Consider the following 25,164-nt stretch of genomic DNA (forward strand, 5'->3'; position numbering starts at 1 on the left):
CCGTGGGCATACACATGGAGGTAGGCTTACTTTTTTTGGTGGGGGGAGGGTTTATTTATATGTCAGTATTGAATTTTCAAAACTTCAGACTAAAGGAGAAATATTACATCCTTTGTAGTATACATCACAAAATATACAGAATTTATTCACAAACTATTTACAAATTATTGCAGAGATAAGCTGTGGTGGCAGTATGATATTTTCATCTCAGCCTATATGACAAATAACTTACACCACATGTGTTTCCCTAATGAAACTTCGTTTAGCCGCCATTTTGTTTTACAGCGCCCTCAACGGTTAAAATTTGGTGTTGCATTCGTTTAGCAGATATACTGCTTCATGGGGATAAAATACATTACTGGATTGCTTTTTCAGGGTTTTTTTAAACTAATAAAGCATACTATGTTTTGTTTGTGCTTAATTTATGTAGATTGTATGCTTTTTCAGCAGCTATTCATGTTTTTGGAGAAGTTACACTGAATTCATTGACCATGTTTATTTTACGTCAACAGTGTTTGTAATAACACACATATCAATATTGGGCACTTTTATGAACATGAATTTAACTATATATTCAAAATTCTTACTTCTGATTGGTAGATTGACTTAAACGTGTGGAAAAAAATAAAGTAATGTTCTTGCACTATCATAAAAAGAAAAACACTCAAACAAGAAATTTTAGATCATTCTGCACTGGGAATTCACAGGCACTGATAAAAATTAGTGTTTCTTCAATGTTCCAATATGTTTCACCTTTGAGAATTGCTTACAACTGCATGTGTACTCCAGTTCTAATTATATTTTACTCTTGTGATTAGTTTAAACTGTATGCATGTATGTTTCCCATTTCACTTTTCATAATGAAATAACCCACTTGGCTATATGACACATGTTACTAATCATAACCTTGAAGACAACATACCTTAACAACAATTTAATATCAAAAATATTTATTAGCAATAAATTATGTACAAATTACAGAACAGTGATGTACATGAAAGGGGAACATAAATTCAGGAAAAGTGGACATTTTTGTTAACTTTGAGTGTGTGAGTCATATCATACAATTTGCGTGTTTGCCAAATAATATTGAGCTATGAGAGTAAAATTGTTTCACAAGCCCTCTTTACTAACTCACATGGGAGTTGATAGAAATACATAAATAATAGATGCACACTCGATATTCATGACTTTATATAAAGCAATTAAATACTTTGACACTTATCTGCTTTCTAACTTCATAGTAATAGTTATGAATAATAAGCGTGCATCTAAGACATACATGCGTGTTTGCTGACTCCCATGAGACATCATTGAAATCATTGAAAGTTCATACACAGGACTTGTGACAGATGTTTCATCTTAGTAATTTTAGGTAAACATGTTAAATGTTAGTGAGGTAAAATTAAGAAATAAGACAAGAGAATTTAAAGTTTACAAAAATGTCTGAATCTCCTGGAATTGTAATCTCCTTTACAGCTGACTGTTGACATGTACAAATATGTTACAGGGATCCAATCCTACACATTGCATCCCACCATTACCACTACCCACCTGTTACTGGTACCCAATCCATCAGTACACCCCTAATCACCAGCATTACTAACCTACCCACCCAAAACACTAAGCCCTGCCACATATTTATACCCTAGTTTTAACATCGTGGTTTTTGACCAGACATTTCATCCTATTCAGAGCATCAGGCATGTTGGCATAGTTGATTGCAGCTACATTAAAGGAATGATGGATTGCCTCCAACTCACTCTCCCCATAAAAACCCAGACCTCTCTTTGTACTCTTTAGACGGACTGCTACGTGATCTTCAAGGATGTGAAGTTTTGGGAATATTGACTCATAAGGAAAGTTTGCCCTGTAGTAGGTAATCAGACCTTTAACATTTTCACCTGTGTAAAATACAAGAATTATAAATAAGAAAGTTTCACTTTGTACAGTTATACACAATATTTTGTGAGGTTGTTCATGTCATACATTTGTGAATCTTTCTGCACGCAAATTTAAAACTCTATACTAAAAATGAAAATGGCTAGTCTTCTAAACAAGAAGTGACTTACCAAACTTTTCAATCTCTTCAGTAGTCAGCAACCTTGATGTTGAATATATATTATGGCATGCACCAAACAACAAAAACACTGGCTGGTATAGTGCCCTCACTCTCTCTGCCTCATGAAGCAGTTCAGGGCACACTAGATCAGTGCAGCTACAAATAGCATTGAAGAGAATTCTTATATTCTCAGGCTATAGTTTGAAAGGAGAAAAATGGAAATTATATTATATCATGCTACTATGCGCCATTCTGATTGGATAATAACTGTGGTAAAATCCCATTTTACCACGGCTGGCAGTGGTAAAATGGGCCCCTAAACTAGCATATGAATAGTACATACAAGCTGAATGTGTTCGTTCTTATACCAATAAGTTAACACTTCCCCAGAGTAAAGGTGTGTCAGGTATCCTGTACAATAGTTTGGGTTACAGTAGTCCAAATAATTCCACTGATGACCTTGCGATCGAAAGCAACGATCGATCAGTGGCTTCAACATCACTGATAAGGTACAAGTTCTCCCCATGCAACGAGCCGTCTCAGCGTCCTACTCTCGTTACGCATTGAATCAAGCAACACCGATTTAACTTTTAACCATCAGTCAAGGTGCGTCAGAATTATTTCGAAACTGTACATTTTCAGGTTCGGTCAATGTTCAATTTGTTACCTATTAAATTAAAGTAGACTGTGTCGCGTCGCGTCTCTGATTTACTGTCTCGAGCTTTCTCCGATTCAACGCCGAGACATCTATTTTTAGCAGTGTACAAGATTGTATTGTTCTTATGTAAATATCCAAACAAAATTGTTACTTTCTTTGACCTCTTGCCCCGTTTTCTTCGTTGCTAGTTTTCAACGCGTTTTCGTTATGCATTATATGATGTAAATAAAGTAATTTATCAATGCAATGCAATGCATTGCAATGCAGTGTATGGTTGTGTTCATGCAGTGTGTGTGGGGGGTTACATGAACGTATCCACTCATTAAAATATGCTCGTTCCCGACGATCTATTACCAACGATCTTTTTCTGTACGTGCGAATTCGCCTTTTCGGGCATATAAATAACCACAGAATCACATTTAGAAGAAATAGACACACATTTTGATATAATATAATAGCAATAACTCCCGCCGAAGGCGGGTATACACTCGAATTTGGTACAATTCGCTCCATATAGCACTCGCCATTCGGCTCGTGCTATATGTCGCGAATTGTACCAAAATCTCGTGTATACCCGCCTTCGGCGGGGGTTATTGCTTAAGTATATATTAGTAAATCAATGATAAGACAGAAACATTGCTAACTCTTGCTCATGGACACACATTTAAAAGACACTCTAATAAACCATTGTACTGCTATTGTCAGCCTCTATATTTGGAAGTATTGTCTGCTTGTTTTCATTGCCCCTTAGACCATTAACAACACCAGGTCCTAAGTTCCTCAACAAGATGACTGGTGCCCCGATCTTCAAATGCAAAGTATCTGGGGCATGCACACCCCTAAGGTATTTTTTGTCTCCTAGAGATAAGAATATTGGACATAATTGTTAATTTTAACCAAAGGACTAATAATAAGTAACTTAATTGATTTTAATCGATATTTAAATAGTTTGAAATGTGTGTATGGACGCACCAAGATTCACTGTACTAGTTGTAAATTAATTGTGGTATGGTAGCTGTGCCAAATGAAATGTACACACCTTCGTCTCTTGATTTGTAGGTCTTCCATTCCCCAGGCATACTAAGGAGTTGTTCGGCATTGAATACATCAACTTCGAAATTAGTTGAAAATAAGTTGGTTACATTTCAGGATTGGTGTAGGGGGCGACTTAAACTCTTCATCAGCTCGTCGGTAGCGTCACTAACGCCACCACTTGATGTCTCTCTTATGGCTGTGATGAAACTTAAATTGATTGGCGGTAAACACGGTTTAAATTAATATGATGAAATTTATCAAAAATTTTAGAATTAAAACAAAAATCTCCATTGTTGCCGTATCGGAGGTTTGCTATGGGAGGGAGTTGAAAAAAATCCCCACATAACAGTACTTGAATACCACCAAAGTCTGGCTTTTCTCGAATTAAACTGCATATTTCCTCGAGTTGTTCAAATATTTTTTGGCTAATCTGTTGAAAAAAAAAGCAAATGAGACTTAAAAGATAAGAATAATGCACGCTGATTTAGTGTTTTTTTACTAATTTGTTTTGGTATCAACATGAACTGAAAAAAAATTACGAAAGCTAGTTAGTAAATAAATAAATAAATAAATAAATAAAAAATACGTCAAAGACTTACCTCCTTCACAATATTAATCTAACGAAGCAATACCTTTCCCCTTCATACACAAGTTTGTTTCAGATTCTTGTTTTCTAATTTCATTCGGTCATTCATTCATTCATTCATTCATTCATTCATACTTATTTATTTACTTATTTATTCACGGCGTTTGAATTGGCATGCTCGAGCTCTCAAAATTCGTTCCTATGCAGCTTTAAACGCGGCGTCATTGTTCAGCAGATGGTACGGTAAAGTTCACAGTTTGTGTATCGCCCATCCTATGGGAGTGAAGGAAAAGTAGTAATTACTACTAAAATGATAATATACATTAAACAGTTAAAATGCATGTGCTTCGAAAAGTAGATTGCTATTAAAGTAGCTCAAAGTCCAATGGATTTGACTTTGATATCAAGCGGTAAATGTTATCATTGCCACTGTATGTGGATTGCGTACGGAACGTACATAAATCGGTATACGTGACGCGCCTAATTTAAATAACAATAGGTCGACTCCCCGCGGCGCGAATATTTGATCGTCAGCTTTAGTAGGATTTGACCGGGAAAATGTTATGTTTTAATTCCTACTATAAATCACGGCGCAATTCTCAATATGAATGGCTATTGATGGCTTTGATAATTTAATACAAAACAAGACTTTGTTAAACAAACTTCTGATTCTCACTGAAATATGCTATGGGTTAAATACCATTCAAAACTCTGTTGAATATTCCCGCGAAATATTTTTTTAAATATTTTAACTTGGCCGTACGTCTGTTTTTGATATTTCAAGTTCAATGTGATTCACCTACCTGTAAACCTGCCCAAGAGTGTAGAGTTGTAGCCTCTTTGTATTACAAAGTAGCAATTCCCGTGGAGGCTGTTACAAAGATTTCGTTCTGTTTACTATACCGTCCTAATATCTGTTTGATTAAAGTCGTCTTCCCAGTGCCCGCTTGACCCATCAGCAGAATGTTGTGTCCATTCTCAATGAGATAAAAGATAGACATTTCTTCTCCTCGAAATGTGATAAATATAGATAACAACAATGGGTGCCTACTAATAACGTACGTCTTTGCACTAAAGGTGTTCACGCAAAGTAATTGTATTACCCATAATCCATTTGTTACTAGCAACATGGGGTCAAAGGTGACCGAGAACCGAGATCCTGATATATCCTTCTATTCATGCAATGGGTATTATCATACTTAACTTCGTAATTGAACCAGTTTGAAACCAAGCGTGTGTGTGTCGGGGGGGGGGGGGGGTCTCCACAATTTTGAAGGAGCAATTCTATGATAAAGATCCAATTTGGTCAGAAACAAATTTAATTAAATGAAAAACACACTAAGCCTGTTGGCATCAATAGTCAGGTGCAGTCAACCAGTAAATAATGCCACTGACATTATAAAATTTCACACATTGTGGTTTTTGTAATCCGGTATTCTAACTTGTAAGCCTCTCTCAGGCCGAAAAAAATGTTTTGTTATGGTTGCCCAACCCCACCTAATTTTAACTGCCGACCTTAAACTTTTTTTCTTTTTACATAATTGAGAAAAACAAATTGCGAAAACTGCGAAATCTCGGCAGAAATAATTGCGGAAACTGACATCAAATTAAAAGAACAATATAAAACTGCTGTTCCAACCTGTAATGGCTGTACATCTGATAGGGAGCAATAAACAGCATAGAGACCATTTGGAAAACAAATAGAAAACATAAACTAGTCACTCACACATGAAAAAAAATGTAATTACACGAGGACGGAATACAACACAATCATACTAAAAATTAAGATTTAAATTAGACCGAAAGAACTCGAAACTTTATTATTTCACATGAATTTCCATAAAAACACAAGTTTCTAAAACTGATAATAAGTTGTATTTAAATTATTTTGTCAAATATACCCCTTTGACGTCACGCTGATCTGTCATGCAGTATCAATGTGTTGGATGCTATACTATCTAATCAATCAGTATTAGTCCATAGACAGAGCGCTCCTCCTCTGTCTATGATTAGTCATAATATGTCAGATATCTGTACAATAAATTTAACTTTAGAACCATAGTGTTATTGACTATAAGATGGTTGTGTGATGTGAATTAAAATGCTGATTTTAATGTAAATGTAAGTGATATGAGATATAAGCTTATATTTCTAATACTGTATAGATTGATAGTTTATTTCTTTTACATCTCAAAGGGTCAAAGAGAGGAAGGTATTAAAAAGGCAGAGGTAGCCGCTGTCCAGAAACAAATCGAAGCAATGCCGGGATTGTCAAAAAACATGGTTGAATTGGTAATGTCGATGATATAAAATAGCATGGTTCGGCCAACAGGGAGGAGATGGGACAGAAATGCAATACAGTTTGCTCTTCATCTACGGTTGAGATCACCGCAAGGGTACGCTGACATAAGAGGTAGTGGTCACCTTATCTTGCAATTGCCATCCCCAAGACTACTACAGCTATACAAGAACATAATTGAACAGAAGCCCGGTTTCAACGAGGAAGTCTTCAGGTGGATGGCGGATACAGCACGGCAAAATTGGATATTACGGTGGTGTTATTTTTGATGAAATGGCCATCCAAGAAGACTTACAGCTAGATAACAAGGGTGGAGAAACGAAATTAGTAGGAGCGGTGCAACTGACGAAGGAATGTGAGGATACGGATATATTGAAGTTAGGTGAAAAGAAAGTTATGTTGGCAAACCACACACTGCAGTTTGAATTCTTGGGATTCACCGGATTCACTTTTCCTTTTGCACACTTTCCCACCAGACAGGCCCAGGCACACCACTTATATGTATTATTTTGGCAAGCCATTGATAATCTCCTGAACTGGGGGTTCATGGTAAACTTTACAATGTTTGACGGATCAACATCGAATCGATCTTTTCTGAAGCTACATTTTGACGGCAATCCTTTGGATAAAAAATGCACGTACCAAACCGTTTCGATCCCGGTGAAACAGTTATTTTTTGTATGGACCCTAAACACGTAATTAAGCGATTGAGAAACAACGTTTTGAAGAGTGGGGTAGGGGAAGAGTATAATACAAGGCGCTTAGAATGGAGAGGTTTGAACATTGAGTGGCAACACTGGCAAGACGCATACAGATGGGACATCAAAGTCAACCCAGAAATGTATCGAGTTAACCATAAGTTGACAAGCGATCACATGAATCCAGGTGTATCAGGTAAAATGAGAAATCATCTAGCGGAACAAACACTGGACAAAGAAATGTTGCACCTAATGCAATGCTACCAAGCAAGCCTACCTGACGGCCAGTACCTAAACGGCACTATCGAATTCTTGCGTCACACCAGCACAATAGTTTCTTTCTTTAGCGATAACAGAGAAATTAAAGGTGTAGATGACATGAGGCTACAACAACTTCTAGATGCCAGATCCTGGTTTGAATCGTGGGAAAAAGAAGTAAGCAGTAATGAAAGCCTAACAAATGGAGAAAAGGCACGAACATTGATGTCACGGGAAACCAGAGAGGACGTGCTATTTTGCGTTACTGCTGTAGTTCAGATTTGCCACAAGCGGGCGAAGAAATCAATGACGACACTTCCTAGTCGCTTAAACAGCGATGTCGTAGAAAACTTCTTCTGCCAGCAAAGATCCACCAACAATGGATATAATACAAACCCATCATATTTACAGTATTGTAAAGGTGTCAACAGTGTTGTGTTGTCTAACAGCAGTAGAACATCTGCAAAAAAGGCAAATGGAGGCGTCAAAGCTGCCAAGCCATACAATTTCAACAAACCCGGTCCATTAATTAAAGTGCGATCTTGTAGTCGACAGGAAAAACGCAAAGTGTCGGAGGAATAGCGGTAGGTATCCTTGTGTAATATAACGAATAGAAAATCCCATTGAACTGTAAATATATATATACCAAACCAAGTAATGTATACCGAATGTAATTACGATAACAATCCTTGCATGGTTAACATATATGAAAAATATATTTGTCTTGATCTTGTTAAAGTTAAGCTAAATTCATTTCCGTGACAATCTAGATTTCAAGTAATGTGGTATTTCAACAGGAACGTAATTCGATCAAACAGACAGCCTGAGCAAGCTAGCCCTAATCGTGTTGAGAAAAAGATATTTAGATTAATTGTGTGGGAAAATTATTGTTTATGACAATTTGGTTTTAAATAACTATATACAAACTATTCAATTATCAAACCTGTGCGAACAATAACGCCGATTTCGTAACATATATGTGTGGAGATCTTCACTCTTTCTCATACATTCGTTACAGTATGCAGGACCGACACCCCTCTGTCAATCATAATGATCACGTGCGAGTCATTGGCCAATCACGATCAATAATAACTGCTTTCCTATGTTTGTTGGTACAGTAACATTCCTAAATCATCGAGTTGAATTCAGAAATCGTGATGTTCGGCAACATGTCAACAAAATATTTGTCCAAAGACCAACGTTGGTTGAGGGTGTATGATAAGTTGGCTAATTGAAAATGGACAATATTAATCTAATGGCTATGATGGTTTTTGAAACCAACAACTGCATGGAGTGTTGACTTTCTTTACTTCTCGTCTATATCAGAGAATTAGATGTCATTCAATAAAATAAATTTGGATGGTCACTACCCCTGGAAAATGACCCAAATCAAGTGTATCAACCCTGGTCCAGGCAGCAGCCGGTCACAAATGAATTTACCCTGCGCGAGCTTATGGGCTTTGCCTAGTTATGATATTAGAAAGAGATTGCAGCATAGTGTTGGTACCCCTGTGTTACGTCACTATGTAATAGAAAGAGATTGCAGTATACTGCGAGTACCCCAGGGGTACCCACACTATATACTTATATTATATTCTGACGTAACAACACGGGTACTCATACTATATATTTATGTTACATTGTGACGTAACAACACAGGAGTACCCACACTATATAGTTATGTTACACTGTGACGTAACAACACAGGTGTACCCACACAATATACTTATATTACATTGTGATGTAACAACACAGGGGTACTCACACTATATATTTATATTACATTGTGACGTAACAACACAGGGGTACCCACATTATATACTTATATTACATTGTGACGTAACAACACAGGGGTACCCGGATTCTTTTTTCAAGCAACTCCATTTGCCATCTTTTTTTTTCCGAATAAATGCAATCAACTACGTTAACTTAGTACTGATACAAGTATATCTAGTCGTAACAGCCAGGGCTTAGGGCTAAAATATGATTAGTATTAATGATGAAACGACATGTACCACATCGAGTATGATCGCATTGAAATGAACCAACATTAACTTCCAATCCATGTTGTTCTGTATGGACCACCATATTTCTAAGTCTCTTGACGTGTATACACATAACTATGTTGTTTTATATCAAGTGAAAATCTCACCTCACTGAACTAATTTGCATAATTATAACCTGATTAACTGTAAGAGTATTACAAGCGATCATTTTCTCTTTCACTATTGGAAGAGTGAGCACTGATTGGTGGATGTGTATTATACTTTGGGTAAATGTTTCTACTGCAGGTATTGGAGGTGTCACGATTCAAAGACATTGCCCACAAAGACAACTTTATAGCATTATACAGGGTAAAACAGAACAAATGACCGTCTCCAAACGAGATATGTTTTGATAGGTTATCTCAAAACAAAACTATCCTAACAATATATCGATTGTTCTGTAAAAGTAAACTGGACAAGGTAACCTAATGCACCATGAATCTGGTAGCATATAGGATCAGTTCTTGGTGAAACCCCACATTTGCTTGCCAAACCACCAATACCAAGTGCTAAGAGTAGTCCAAGGACACCTAAATGGTAGGTCAGAGGTTATATTTCAGGTCAAAGGTCAAATTTCGCTGTGATGCCCATTCACATTTGATAGAACAGATAAAATAATATTCAGTCACAATTCTAATGTTTAAAGGTGGATATAGGTGGGCATATAATATACAGATAAACCAAGCCACTCAGCTTTGAGACATGTACAAGAGATGATATCTTTAGCAATGATATACACATTAAAAGGTAAGCGCCCTCATTGTTGGGTAAGCATATTACCCTTGTTTTTAGCATTTTGTATACATTGTACTGTAAAGGTTGTCAAGTACCAAAGATCTGATTTGATAGATCACAGGTCAAATTTGTTTAGTTTTCATGACTGAGATGAAGTTTATTCTAAACTGTGCATACTGTGTTTACTTTGTTCAGAGTTCAGAGGTTAGTTTAGGAAAATGAGCTAAATTAACATCAAGGGATTTTATTATCCATGAAACTAGTATGTTAAGTATGTACTGATTGTATTCATGTACCCACAACAGGCTAGCACAGCTAGAACAGGAAGTCCAGATCACCTGACAGTATATACCCCGGTGCATGCTCTCATCATGGCTATCACAACTAAGTGGTAGTCTGGTCCCTGCCACCTTTCTGCCACTGCTGGCGCTACACTCACAAAAGAAGCAGACGCTCCATGCCACCCCATGCAGACGCGTGACAAACGTATTACGCATGCGCGAAACAACCCGGAAGTAAAGTGCAGTCATATATGTTTCAGTACATGTCTGGAAACATTGCATACGCTCGTGTAGTCCTGCTTGCATGCGGAGTAATCCGGGACTCGATTCTGACAATTGTCCCTCCTCAAGTCAGTAATACAGACTCGTGCACCGTCATGGAAGCAGGACTAACGCTCGTGGAGATTTAGGGGTAATTTCATATAACTGAGTTTCAAAATTCCCTGCGAAGAAGATCAGATATACAACCATTACTTGTTGCCCGTAAGAGGAACTATCATATATACATGTACATTTTAGACTTGATGAAATGTATCATCAACACAGACTCCGAAGTCAGAACAAGGATGGATAGAACATGGGTAACCATGTAAAGAAGGTGAAAGTATATATTGCTATAAATGAAAAGATTCCACGGAATGAACTCTGTACTTCCTTGCAAACCACGGATTTGGGAAAAAGATGCAATATGAAATGCTGATAACTGTGATGGGAAAATACGTGTAAAAGCACAATTGTCATAGCCATGCCTGAGAACATTTTGGACTTCTTGAATAAATAACATTGAGTACCATGATTGATAGTGACAATGATCCCTGGCATTTTTATGGAATATTTTGAATATTCATTAAATGTCTCAACAACTAGTTTATACCCTGCATGGATCATGTAGCTGAAGCTTGAAGCTGTCAACTCATCAGCTGGAAACAGCCAGACCCAGTTGTACATCAAAAAGCAATCAGGCCAGGTAAGGTATTGCATTATTTTAATTTATTTACTAGTTTGTTATGCCAATGTTTTTCATTATTCAGGTCACTAAGCACACAGGGTATTTAGTATATCCATATCATGTTCATTGAAATCAATAAATCAGTCAATTGTTACTAAACATATTACTCATTGAGACACACTAGCAGAGAGTGTGTGATAGGGTACAATTCATGAAAAGACTATTTGAAAAACTACAAGCTTCACAATTGAAGAGCATAAACAATTACACATTGTATACAAGCTACTTTTATCTGTGGCAGGGAGCTACCAGAGAGCGCAACACATAAAAGTGTTTCTTTAAAATACCTACATTGATGGGCTAGATAATTGTATCCCATTTTTATTTTTAAGACATCTTCTATATGTGAGATAATGGAAAAAGTACATGCCCCATCATAATTATACAACAAAAATCATTGTGTGTATGCTAACTTGAAAATGCCAGTAAAAAATGTGACCCCCACCCCATCAAAATTTCAACATTTTGAACAAAAATCATGTGAAATTGTACAATATTGGAACTCACAAGCACCAAGGGATATTTCTATTAGTTCATATGTATGTGAAATCAACTGAACTATTCATATATGGATTTTATTTATGTCTCCAAATGTCAAAGTGCTCATAATATTCACAAATGTGACCCCCTACCCCATTAAAATTTCAACATTTTGAACAAAAATCACATGAAATTGTACAATATTAGAACTCACAGGCACCAAGGGATATTTCTATTAGTTCATATGTATGTGAAATCAACTGAACTATTCATATATGGAGTTTATTTATGTCTCCAAATGTCAAAGTGCTCATAATATTCACAAATGTGACCCGCCACCCCATCACACTTTCAACATTTTGAACAAAAAATCACATGAAATTGCACAATATTGGAACACATAGGCACCAAGGGATATTTCTATTAGTTCATATGTATGTGAAATCAACTGAACTATTCATATATGGAGTTTATTTATGTCTCCAAATGTCAAAGTGCTCGTAATATTCACAAATGTGACCCCCACCCCATCACACTTTCAACATTTAAAAAAAAAAATCACATGAAATTGCACAATATTGGAACACATAGGCACCAAGGGATATTTCTATTAGTTCATATGCATGCGAAATCAACTTACAATCATACAACACAATAAACCATAAAACGAAGTGTAGTAAAATATATTTATTCACCACACAAAGTTGCAGATCAAATTTAGCACAGTCATCTTGTATGGATTGTGAAATGGCACAAAACCAACAACAAAAACCAATAAATCCTGCAACGGTTATAATAATTTGTTTGAAAATTACTGTTTACAGTCCATCTAAGTTGTACAGCTTCTATCACAAACTTTCTGTGGCATGTAAAGTCAGAAATAAACTAGACAACTTTTCACATTAATCACAGCTGATACACATCATAGCTGCTGGTACGCTGAGATATAGATATACATGTAGCTGTGTGAAGCCCGCCCTCACACAACAGAAATGTACTATGTTTAGATTGTAGCCGCCATTTCTGTTTACAGTTTGTATAGCTGTACGGACACTGTTCCAGTGAAAACAGCAGGTTTCCTGTCAGTTTGCTGAATTACTGTTCAGTAGTTTTCAGTGGAGTCTTGCCTCAGAAGTAAGAACTCTTTATTGTTGTTTTGAAGCCATTAATTTCATACACTGTAACTTGCTATTTCGAACAGATTGCTAACTACCCAGCAAAACCATGTGACTTGATACTTTAGTGAGATACGCCCCTTACACATGTGATGTTGTTCATCGTACAGTATATGAATATGAACAATCGCCGTTAAGTACTGTCAGAAACTGTGCCAAATTAGTGAACTTAGACAGCATACTATAGGATATTAATGAGAACTCTAAATATGGATCAGTTTACCGTTTTTAATGAAGACATTTGAATACGACGCGGAACTCGGCTGTAAATTTAGAACTTGAAATCAAACCAAAGTGTGCCTGTTACTTTGCGAGCTTGTAATTCCGCCGGTGACTACGTTGTATAAATTTATGTATCTTGAAAGATATTCTATAGCCATACGTATTTATTATTTAGTTATGGACACTTATGGATGGCCATACTAGTTTATGCTTATGTTATGCAAATGTTCATGTTCATATGAACAGAAACTTACTGCCTGTATATTATACTTATTACTATTTACAGATCGAATAAAAACCTTTTATACGGTTTTCAAGACTCCTCTGCCTGTCATTTTATTCACATTCCTTGAGGGTCACAGCTGCTAACTCCAATTGTAATACTGTTACACCATACCAGCCACAGAAATCAAAACAGTTCAGATATATATATTTTGTCAATTTTGCAGAGAAAATACTGTTGTTTGAAAACCATTCTTTAGTGTAAATAGTTTATATTATTAATTATTTTCATACTGTTATAAAAATATACAAGGATTGACTCAGAAATATAGACTGAACATTGGCAGGGCTCGAAATTCCCGCCGGCCCAGGGCAGGTGAAAAGTGGTGCTGGGCCGGTAAAATTTATGCACACCTGCCCAGAGTGGCCGGCGCTTTTTTTTGGAATACTAAATTATTATAAACTGCTTATTCTAATTTGGTCAATAATTGTTATCGCAATCGTTTTGGGGTTTTATTTTTTGTCGATTTGTCTCTTGTAACTTAGCTTGTTTCGATCAAACCTAAGTTTCTTCATTTCCGCATTGCCTAATGCCAGAATGCAATGACCTTTCAACCTCTCCATATATGGACATTCGCGTCCTAGGCACGTATTGGTTTGATTTGCATATCAATAGCAACCATGTGTTTCACTTCTCAGTTGCACTATATTTCCACTAATATCAATATACCTCTATCGTAACGTTTCGGAGATAGTGCTCGATCGACTGAGATCTTCCGATCAAGGTAAAGTCACTGGCAAGCTGCAATGACCGCTATGACCGCACGCGTACACACAGTACAGTAACACATCTACATGTATCGATTCATCACATCTTGTACATCGACTTACACTGCCAATATACTAGTTCTTACACTATACCAGTATGTACACTCCAATATACTAGTATTTACTTACACTGCCAATATACTTGTACTTACACTATACCAGTATGTACACTCCAATATACTTGAACTAGGGGTGCGACTTATAATATGTACTTTTCAATTTTATCAAATGTGGATGTGGTACAAATTCACCCTAACTCTCGGTTATGGAAAAATGGACGTCTGTAACACAATATAATAACTTTATTATGAAGTTTCAAAGTGTAAGAATGAAATTATAAGTGTGGTTTTTGGTATCTCTTTTTGGAGGATGTGTTGGCCCTGAAAAGGGCCGTTTGACTCGGTGTACAGTATCACTACTACACTGCACACACTCCATACTCACGACTACGTTACTCGTCATCTTCATCGTCTATATCCGAATCAAAGATGTCAGCAATATGTTCCGCCAGATCTTCGTCCATCTCAGACTCATCATCAGTATCTAAATCATCGTAGACCAGGTCATCTTCTGTTCCGTCTGGATGATTTGAAATACCGAAATACTTCCAATATACTAATACATGTACTTACATTTCCAATATGCCTACATTTTCAGCATACTCATACTTTCACTTCCAATATACTAATACATGTACTTACATTTCCAATATGCCAGATGTCTATTCTATGTTAGGTGACACGAGATGACGAAGTTTGCGAAGGAGACGTTTGGCAGATAGTTCCTGATTGATGTATGAAGTCCAAGCGGCGAAAATCTTTCCTTGTGCCTGTCTGTAGGCCTTCCGTTGGTGTCGCGTAAGTTTGTGCTCCGAAACAAGACGGACTTGAATGTCGACTAACTCGGATTGTTGGTGTAGGAGCTAGATTAGGAGGTATAAACCGATGTTACCCCGTTTCGCGTGTCTGTTGAACATGTTATGCCACCCTTCGCAGTCGTTGTTGGTCCGAACCGATTCGTTAAATATGCTCCAAGATGTCGGGTTCCATGTTGTTCCATCTATCCAATTGTCCTTCACGTACGCGAAAAGAGTCTGAAGTTGGTTAGTCCGAGCTTTTGTCGCCAGATTTTCAAACATAGGTGCAATGTGTTCGGCGGGGAGAAACGCGAGTGCCATCATGCTTTTGCATAACTTGTTGGTCGAGTCATCTTCTTTATACGCTGTAACCAGTCCGAGATCTTGAATCTTCCTCCATATACATTGGTTCCAGTGAAAGGCGCACCCGCGAATGGTAACATCTGGGAAGACGGAAGGAATCGCGCGCCACATCGCTTTTTCGAAGTCGATCACGATCTTGGTTAATTTTTGGCTTTCCGTGATGGTCTTGATGGCTTGAAATACTTTCCTATAATCTCTCTTCCCACGGCGAGACATAAGAACAAATGCCACGGGAACCTGCTTGGTATGACTACCAGACCTAACAAAAACATGAATACTTAACAACTGACAAAATGTTTTTTTAACTACCTCGAACGTTCCATCGATGTACCAGGTCTTTGCTTTCTTCAGGAGGCGAATCATATTGTTGGTTGCGAATACGAGATGGCGGTTATCATCAATTCTAATATCTCTTCGAAGGAATTCGGGGGGGATGTGGTTCTCATCAACGTCGGATCGTTTGGCCGCATCGCCTGACGGTGTCGGTTGGCTGCTCTTGCTACGAGGGTGGGGTCTTGCAGTGCGGGTAGTGGCGCGGTTGAACTTGCGACTCTTTCATTTACCATTACATCATTTACGATTTCTGCGGCTGAGGTGAAAATGTTTCTGGCGGCACATTTCTTTGCGTCTCTTCTTATTCTTACAGCTGTATCTATACCGAGAATAGGGGGATGAATATGAGGCTGGTTTCCTCTAACGAAGCGTGACCCTTTTTATAAGACACCAGCCTTACACGAAATTCTCTTACACTGCACCTCCATGCTCGGTTTCCGTTCTTGCGTGTTGCTTTCATTACGTACGTGAAGCTGTTGCTGTCTGCTAATTTTTCTTTTCCCTTCTGAGAACCTTCAGTTATTATTTCATATGTTGTTACCGACGCAGGCTGTTGATGGTCTTCTGGTGTCGCGTCTTCCAACAACGATTCTAGCGAGTTATCGGGTACTGTGAAATGTGGCAGGGTCGGGTCATCTTCGGACAGCCTGCTGCTCTCACCTTGGGGTAGGCCGGGTGACGATTGCGGAGAGTTTGAAGACGGTGCTGGAGGTATAAAATCATTGTTAATACATGTACGTACATTTTGCGATACGGCAACTTCAGCTACACTTACCTTTATCACTTCGGCCTTGTAGAATTGTTTTCTCCATTTAGCTCTGACAATGTCGCCTTAGTCAAATTCAGTTGGGCGGATGCACCGAGCTGACACTGTTGATACCTTACCCTTGTCTCTTGCTGGCTCCAACGACCTAACGTCGACACGATTGCGAGACATGTTGTACAATAAGATCTTGGACTATGGAAAGTTGTCGACATTACACATACAACACAAAAAGGTTGTTAATTGATGACAAATTATGCAAATATGTTTCTTTTCTTTTTTAAATTTTAATAAAGTGTCATATGGCGGCATCATTGCATCATTACAATACAGCAACCAACACGAAGTTGTCTGCTGTTAACTGCAGCAAATGAAAAGTCACTCTGTGTTATGTGTGTATCTCTCATGCAACCAACGATTGTTTAACAAGATACAAATTACATACATACAGACATACTTACTTACGTACATACATACATAAACACACAGCGTCTTTCACCGTGACCTCATCGAATTAACCCTTTACTTCCTGTATAGGTGGCCCTATACAGGACCCCCTAGGGCCTGAATAAATTTTAGAGACTTACTTGTCAAGACATTATAACTTTCATATGCTTAGGACTTTGTTTCTTGCACTTGTGATTCACGACCTTGATACACCTTCAAATTCAGGACATAGCCAGAGGTAGATTCAGCCAGGTTGAACACCTTGATCCCCCATTTATTGGGTTTGTTCTTTATATACTGTTTAATTCCTAACCTTCCTTTAAACTTGATCATAGTCTCATCTAAAGCTTAGTGTTCTGCCAAGGTTTCCAACTAGTGGGGACAAAGGCCCCTTGGTTGCAAAAAGTGGGGTCATTTGACAGGGAGTGGGGTCAATTATTTATTGTCGATGGAATTATATATTATATTACCTCGGACCACTATAGAGATACCGTGGTCTGAGATATTCCATTACACATAGATTATTACCTAACTTCATAAAACAATTCCATTCATAATAACAGTTCCCAGTAAGCTATTTTTTGAAAATTGTACACTACACATTACACCTTAGAAAAAGAAGGCAATAAAAATTATGTAATTTTAAGTCATTTCTACAGAGTATATTATATATTGTTTAGAAAGATTGAACAGCCAGCTACTAGTCACAAATTTTAATCTGAATATCAATGAATAGCAGTGCTCAAATTTATGATTCCTTTTCTCAGACAAGGATAAAGAACAACTTCAAAATTAGTGAACATATGATTGAATAAAAACTTTGAGAAATCCTAATCTTGTAACCACTTGTTTCATTTTTACAACTGTTACATTGCCATGTTTATCATTCCCTCTTCAAATTCATGACGAGTTTAGAAAAAAAAAACATTTTGAAGAAAATAAATTCCCTGACTTTCAAAAGTACCAAATGTGAACGAAAAACTTACAAATAATACAGTCAAACAAACTTTAAAATAATTTATTTTTATTTTTAATTACCATCACTGGCTGTGTAACAACATGATTTCGTCCTGCTATATCAAATGACAGTATTAGTTACATATTGTAAACTTGATACGGAAAGCTGACATTAGGTGTCCTTGAAACTCTGAAATCTTGAACTTAAACTATCAACAACGTCAACGTTAGGATGCATGATGCTTTGTAATACCACTGTAATTATTTTCTGATTTGCACAACAAGTTCATCCGTCATGTCTGACCGGGCGCACATGCATCGGCCGTCTCTAGTGGCAGCCAGTGATCACTCATTGATTCAGTGCCCAACATTCACGTGTCACTGTCAACATCATGCAACACGATCCCCTAACGCAGCTTTGTCGGAATCAAAATACACATGTACTCATTTTGTTAACCCATCAACAAATGAATATCACAACCTGTCCCGTAAAATTTGGTTTACTAAGGCTTATGTAGCAGATAGATGTTCCGATTTCCCGTAGCAAGTTCAGTGTTTCGCACACGTCAGTGAGTAGGTCAGAGGTCGCGACAGTGACGGTAGACAAAACATGGGGAGAGACGTCCATTTAGGCGTCTCATCTACTCTATGAGACTACCTCTAATGTTTCAATTGAAGATTATGTTTATCAAAGTTGATCTTTTTGTTGCATATTAATGCATTTTTTTGCATGTTAACAATAGAACTGCGCGTTGTCACTGTATCTTATATGATGTCAACAAAACTGCATGTCGCTTACAGAGTCAGTATACTTTTTGTGGTATTGACGCCAGGGCCTGTTCCTGGACTTAGTGTCTGCCCTACAATGAATGCGCCAAAATGACGCAAGGTGGGACAATTATTGCGTCATTTGTAATTTTAGGGGGCCAATGTCGCAAGGCTGCGGCCTCGGCAGAACACTGAACTTGTCTCTCGGGAATATACACTTCTCTAAACTTTCTGACAACGACATCAATTACAGGTTTTATTTTCTGAAATTTGTCAAAGTTAGGGTCATTTCGATCAGTGGGTAGGGCTTCATTGTCAACAAAATGTAAATATCTTAAGATTTGACAGTACATGTCACGAGGCATATGTTTTCTAAAAGCAGGGGTCTGCGTTAGCCAATATTCAGACCAATACTCCTTGAACGACCCCTTCTTGTCAACTAATCCCATCGCTAAAGTTAGACCTAAAAACACTTCAAGATGATCGACGGATATACCTTCCCACGCAGACTTCGGGTTGTTTGGATCACGACGACATTGATCAGCGTAGCGGTTAGTTTCAGTTACTATTTTGGTCATAAGTTCCGGAGTGAAAAAACAATCAAAAACATCTTTCGCTGATTTATCATTGAAATCAAAATTTATTCCTGAATTTTCGTTAAATTCAAAGTCATCAACGTCAGTTATGTTGCGCGACCACTCGATCGAGTCGTCGTCACTACTACTATCACTACTACTACTACTACTGGAGTCGCTGTCATCGGGTGACATATCTAATTCTGCCTCGTCATCTGAGTAACGTCGAACTAACCTGGCTAATGGTACGTCGTCCTCTATGTCAGACGGTGTAAATCCCTCAAATTCTGAGTCAGAATCAGATGAAGAATCAAAAATATCAGCGATCATGTCACCCACTGACAGTTCGTTGTTTACACCGGTCGCCATATTTAGATTTTCATTGATAAATTTTCCGTCTCCAACAGTTAGCTCTGGACTGAGAGACACTGAACGATCGTGAGTTATGTGCTTGCCGTTTTGACAACGGTAGTTCAATGGAAAGGGGGAGACCGTCTCCAACAGTTAGCTCCCGGACTGAGAGACAATGACGACTGTGAGTTATGTGCTTGCCGTTTTGACAACGGGAGTTCAACGGAAAGTGGGAGACCGTCTACAACAGCTAGCTCTGGACTGAAAGACAACGATGACCGTGAGTTATGTGCTTGTTTGTTGTTCCAAAACGGGACTTTATGACCACAGGTCGTTTTGGTTAAGGGCCGTTTTGACTACGTGATTTCCAAAACGGGTGTTCCAAAAACGGGCCGTTTTGACCACAGGCCATTATGGTCACGGGCCGTTATGACTAGCTACCTTTACGAAGTCTTCAAACAAAGATACTCCAAATGAAAAGAAGAAGAAGCAAGAAAGAAAAAAAAGTGAGGGTGGTGACGGCGAGAAAGCTGGGAAGTTGCGTATGGAGAGTGATAATTTAGTGGCAATACCAAGTACATCGAAAGAGACTGAAAAGTCGCACAAAGATGATAACGGAGATAGCAAATCGACAACGTTTTGGAAGCAGGATGAAAGGAAAAGAAAGTGAAAATTCCGTGAAGAATGGGAGAAAGAATATAAATGGTTGAAAAGAGAAGAGAACAATTGGCGCAGTTCACTGAGTATCGACTCATTAGATGCGTTACTACGTATTGTATTGGATGGGCCAGAGAGTGAGGCTACGTTTCGATCAGGGCATTAGACAGTTAGCTCAATAGTGGTACTTACCGTAGAAGACTTGATCTAAAGGATTAGTAACAAAATTAGTGAAAGGTGAATTGGGCAGGTAAAATTTTCAACCACCTGCCCAATGGGCGGGTGGGGAAAAAAACGAATTTCGAAGCCTGATTGGCACTTCTATAATTGTACTATACACAGTGAAAATGAACCTTGTTTTTTGTATCACTATATTGTACAGAAACACATAAATGTTATATTTACAGGAAATGATTTTGTAACAGAGTCTATCACACAGTGTTGAAACGAGTAGCATGTTGTCAAATTGATAAAACAAGTTCAAAATAAATTTGTGATTACTTGAGTTTGGTACTTCCACCCTAACCTGTATCTACAATTTTCTGTTCTGAAAAATATCCCCCGATAGTGTTTAATATTTTTCTTGATTTTGTCACTCTTGGTTTCCCATTTGTTTGTCTTTCTGTAAGGACAACCTCCAAAGCATCAACGCCACCTCTGTCACAAGCTAACTTTAGGTCATCATATGACAAACCTGAACCTGCATTCTTATCTACCATTGTTTTACTTATTATATTCTTCTCCAACAGTACCTGTAAACTTATGCAGTTAGCATTTTTCATTTTTCTATAAATGACCCTATCATGTACATGCATCATACTGAATGAGTGTTGATAGACTGTTGTTTGTGGTATATGGCTCTGGTTGTACATTCTTTGCAGAACTTTTACATCATCCAATGCATTATGTGCATTGTAACTTTCACCCAAAACATCACTAACTATCATCTCCTGTTTGTAGCTCTGAAGTCCTGGTAAAATGTCCTTAAAAAGTAGCATGGTGTCAATACAAATAATGTTCTTAAATCGGCTTAACAAGCCTAAAGACATCAGAGTATTAACTAAAACCTGACAATCAAAATTTTTTATATTGTGACCAATTAAAACAGGATTTTTAAACTGCTGGAGAAATTTCAAAAACTGAGTTAAGGCTTCTCGAATTGATGTGGCCTTGACTGGTTGTCCCTTGTGGTATAGCACTCCACCGCCAATGGATATTTGAGTTACGTCACTAGCAGCTCTAGCTATGGGTTTCTTTGGATAAATATAACAGTTGAAGCTAGTTTCTCCCATGGTAGCAGCCAGTTGCACAATGTGACATGTTCTCTCTAGATAGGAAGAGAAATACTATTAATTGCTGAAGTTCAAGTACAATATTTTTTTGTGAATTTGTCCTTGGCATTCTTTTTACACATTTGTCCATCTTTGCAATCTATCATCAAATACGGTTGTTGCAGCACCAGCAGTGCCACCAGTTTTATGCGAAGCAATCGTAACAACTTTCTTGTTGTCAACGGTAGTTGCTCTATTGAAGTCAATTATCCTCATTTTTCTAAGAGGCCCTGTGCGCTGGGCACTATGTATCAGTAATGTTATTATGATTGTATTTCGGACTATGTTGAAATTAACCTCTGAACATAGCTTTGCGCTTTTAGAGCACTGGTAATATGATAATAATCTTACTACCTCTCTAGTTTGTTTACAGTTTTCAAAATCTTGTAATTCTTGAGCTGTTATCAGTTTATGGAGTTCCTCCTCTACTTCATTATGCCTTTCTTTCAGATCTTTTTGTATTGACTTGGACCAAGTTTCACAGTTTGTCAACATCATATCGGAATTTATGAAACCTACTAATGATTCAGTTTTTCTTTAGATATTTATAGAAGAGGCACAATGAAGATAGATATGATCTCACTGTGCCTGCCTTATATTTTACTAGACAGTCCTCAAGATATTCAGAAATATGTTTGGGGGACCCTAAATATATTAAGTCATTACTATGTGCTGCAACAATTTTTAATATTTGTGCATAATGTTGCTTGGACTGTTTCAACTTTTTGCGTCCCCCGCCTATAGATCTTAGGTCCTTGTGAAAGTCCCTAATTCCATCCAATGATGGTTTCCCAGTAGATGTAGTACTAGTAGGAGTAACATCTAATTCCTTGGCAGGTACAGATTTACTAATTTTCTTTTTTTGGCGCATGCTTTCCATTTTAATTTTAATTGGACTTCTAGAGATGCTCCGACAGGGGCATGGGGTGCTTGTTTTGGTCGTGAGTTTTGCATTTCAAGACCAGATGTCTTGACAGAGTCATGGGGTGGCATTTGTGGTGTTGTTCTAACCTCTGAGTTTGAGACAAGCAAAACAGGTTTGAATTGATAATTAGAACATTCCATATCCTCGCTGTCATCTGAACTGTCATAAGAACTAGGCAGATATTCAGATCCACTTGATTCTGCATCACTGAATATTTCACTTGATGAAGACATGATATACATGTAGGGTTTCAAATTACTCCAATATGATGAAAAAAACAAAAAGAATAATAATGATGATAAATATAATAAATTGGAAAAGTAACACCTGAAATTGCAAATATGAAAGTGAAACTGAAAGTGAAAATAGAGTGATAAGATGCGGAAATTGTAACTATTACACAGGAAGTAAAGAAATTAGATAAATATGATAATTAAGAGAAGTAAAGCCTGAAATTGGAAATGTGAAAGTGAAAGTGAGAGTTCAGTGATAAGATTAGTTTGAGAAGTACTTTTGGGATTTTTCCCAATATAATGGCAATGGTAGACTATGCAATGCATTGTTATTATAAGGTAAACTTTTCTCTCCTTCTTGTCACAACCAGCCATTTATTTAAAATTTCACAAAATTAAAAAGAGTCAAGAATCGGATGCTATTTTTTCCTTAGAAAAATTACATATTTGGTAGAGATAACCTTATACGAGTATAAAGTGTTAAAAATTTGAAACAATTTGATGAATAATAATGAAAATACAAGTTTTTTGTAATATTTTTTTTGCCTATGGTTAGGTATGGTAAGAAAAAAAGTTGTTTTTTTCAGACAATGTAGCAATTTGGGAAATCTGTGCCCTACCTACTAATGACCTGTAATCTCATTTTGCCTCTCCACATCGAAAGTATATGTGTCATAACTTCACTAATATTTAATTGTTGTTTAAAAATTTGTCAGAAGTTATAGATGTCATAACTTGACCAATTTTCAATTGTTTTTTAAATAGTTTATATTTTTGGAAAGGGCAACATCTGACAATTTCAAAAATAGCAGTGTTCACCACTGAAAACTGACTTATATTACCAAACAAGCGACCTATCGGTCAGAATAGCTCCGCTGTTTTTTATATATTTTTTATTTTTGGTAATGTATGTAGAAGTGGTTCTGGTGTTGAGTTCTTGTACTATGCGGTTTTATATTAGGAAAGTAACATAGTGGTTAGTTGTTTGATATGAGTCACCCATACTATAGAAGATATTTAACAGAGGAAGTAGGTAAAATACTTTTACAAATTATCATAGTCTTCATATTACCAAAAAATCTTTCTACCACAAGTTTGACTTTGTATGTTACAATGTCAGTGTATATGATGGAATCTTAGAGTGTGTATGGCATTGATTGAATACATGATCATGATTATGCCTTACATTGGTTTTTCATGTCGAAGTGAGCAACTGGGGCTATAACAATATTAATTATATGGTTACAAAATGTTTCAAAATCTACCACATTATTCTGTATACTGGGAAACTTGCCATGGTTGTAAATTCAATGTCTGAGCATACAAAAGAGGCTGAATTGTGGGATATCTCACCCAGTGTGGAGTTCGAGTATGCATTAACATACATACACCCATTCATTATACACAGCTAGGCATCAATATTTCAGCTGTCCATTTACAGGAATATTTTATTTTTTCAATGTGTAACGTCAAACTGAATAATATTTATGCAAAAAAACTTTACTTCAAATAAGATACAAAGAAATAACACTTCTTTAAATTTGAATATAACAAGTCATTGAGAATGACATAGTCCGTGCTATATACAGTAAATACTATCTTCTGTAGCTATTATTTCATTCACCATACCTGTATATAAATCACATTTCTTGATAGTATACTCATATGGGTCAATAAAAACATTACTTGGCAGTTCATCTATTGTTAATATATCGAGTGTTTGACCTTTATTACATTGCAAATGTGTTACAACTGAATGGTAAATATCATCTCCTTTCTGAAGAACATTATCCAATTCATGAGGTGACATTAAGTCTTAATGCCTTGACAAACATAAACCGATAAAAGCATTGCAAGTGCATTGCCTTCCTCTAGATGCAGCACTAAAGTCTTCACTACCTTGATGTTTGCTACCAAATATCATTTTTGTACTTGTTACACTAGTACTTGGTAATTGCATTTGGTCATTGTGTGTCATTCAATGTTCCATATCACTGTGACATGTACTAATT

The 25,164-nt window shown here is 37.1% G+C and overlaps 1 protein-coding gene across 1 annotated transcript; it reads right to left on the reverse strand.

Moving 5' to 3' along the window:
* Positions 1-21,184: 21,184 nt before the first annotated feature.
* Positions 21,185-21,955, reverse strand: LOC144445401 (uncharacterized). Its single transcript, XM_078134940.1, has one exon. It carries the CDS (start codon positions 21,953-21,955, stop codon positions 21,185-21,187), a length of 771 nt encoding a protein of 256 aa, XP_077991066.1.
* Positions 21,956-25,164: the final 3,209 nt, after the last annotated feature.

This window comes from Glandiceps talaboti, chromosome 14, assembly GCF_964340395.1.
Source record: "Glandiceps talaboti chromosome 14, keGlaTala1.1, whole genome shotgun sequence".
NCBI classification, from domain to species: Eukaryota; Metazoa; Hemichordata; class Enteropneusta; family Spengelidae; genus Glandiceps; species Glandiceps talaboti.

Coding starts and splice junctions, on each gene's coding strand:
- LOC144445401 (XM_078134940.1), bottom strand. CDS start 21,955: ATGGGAGAAACTAGCTTCAACTGTTATATTTATCCAAAGAAACCCATA.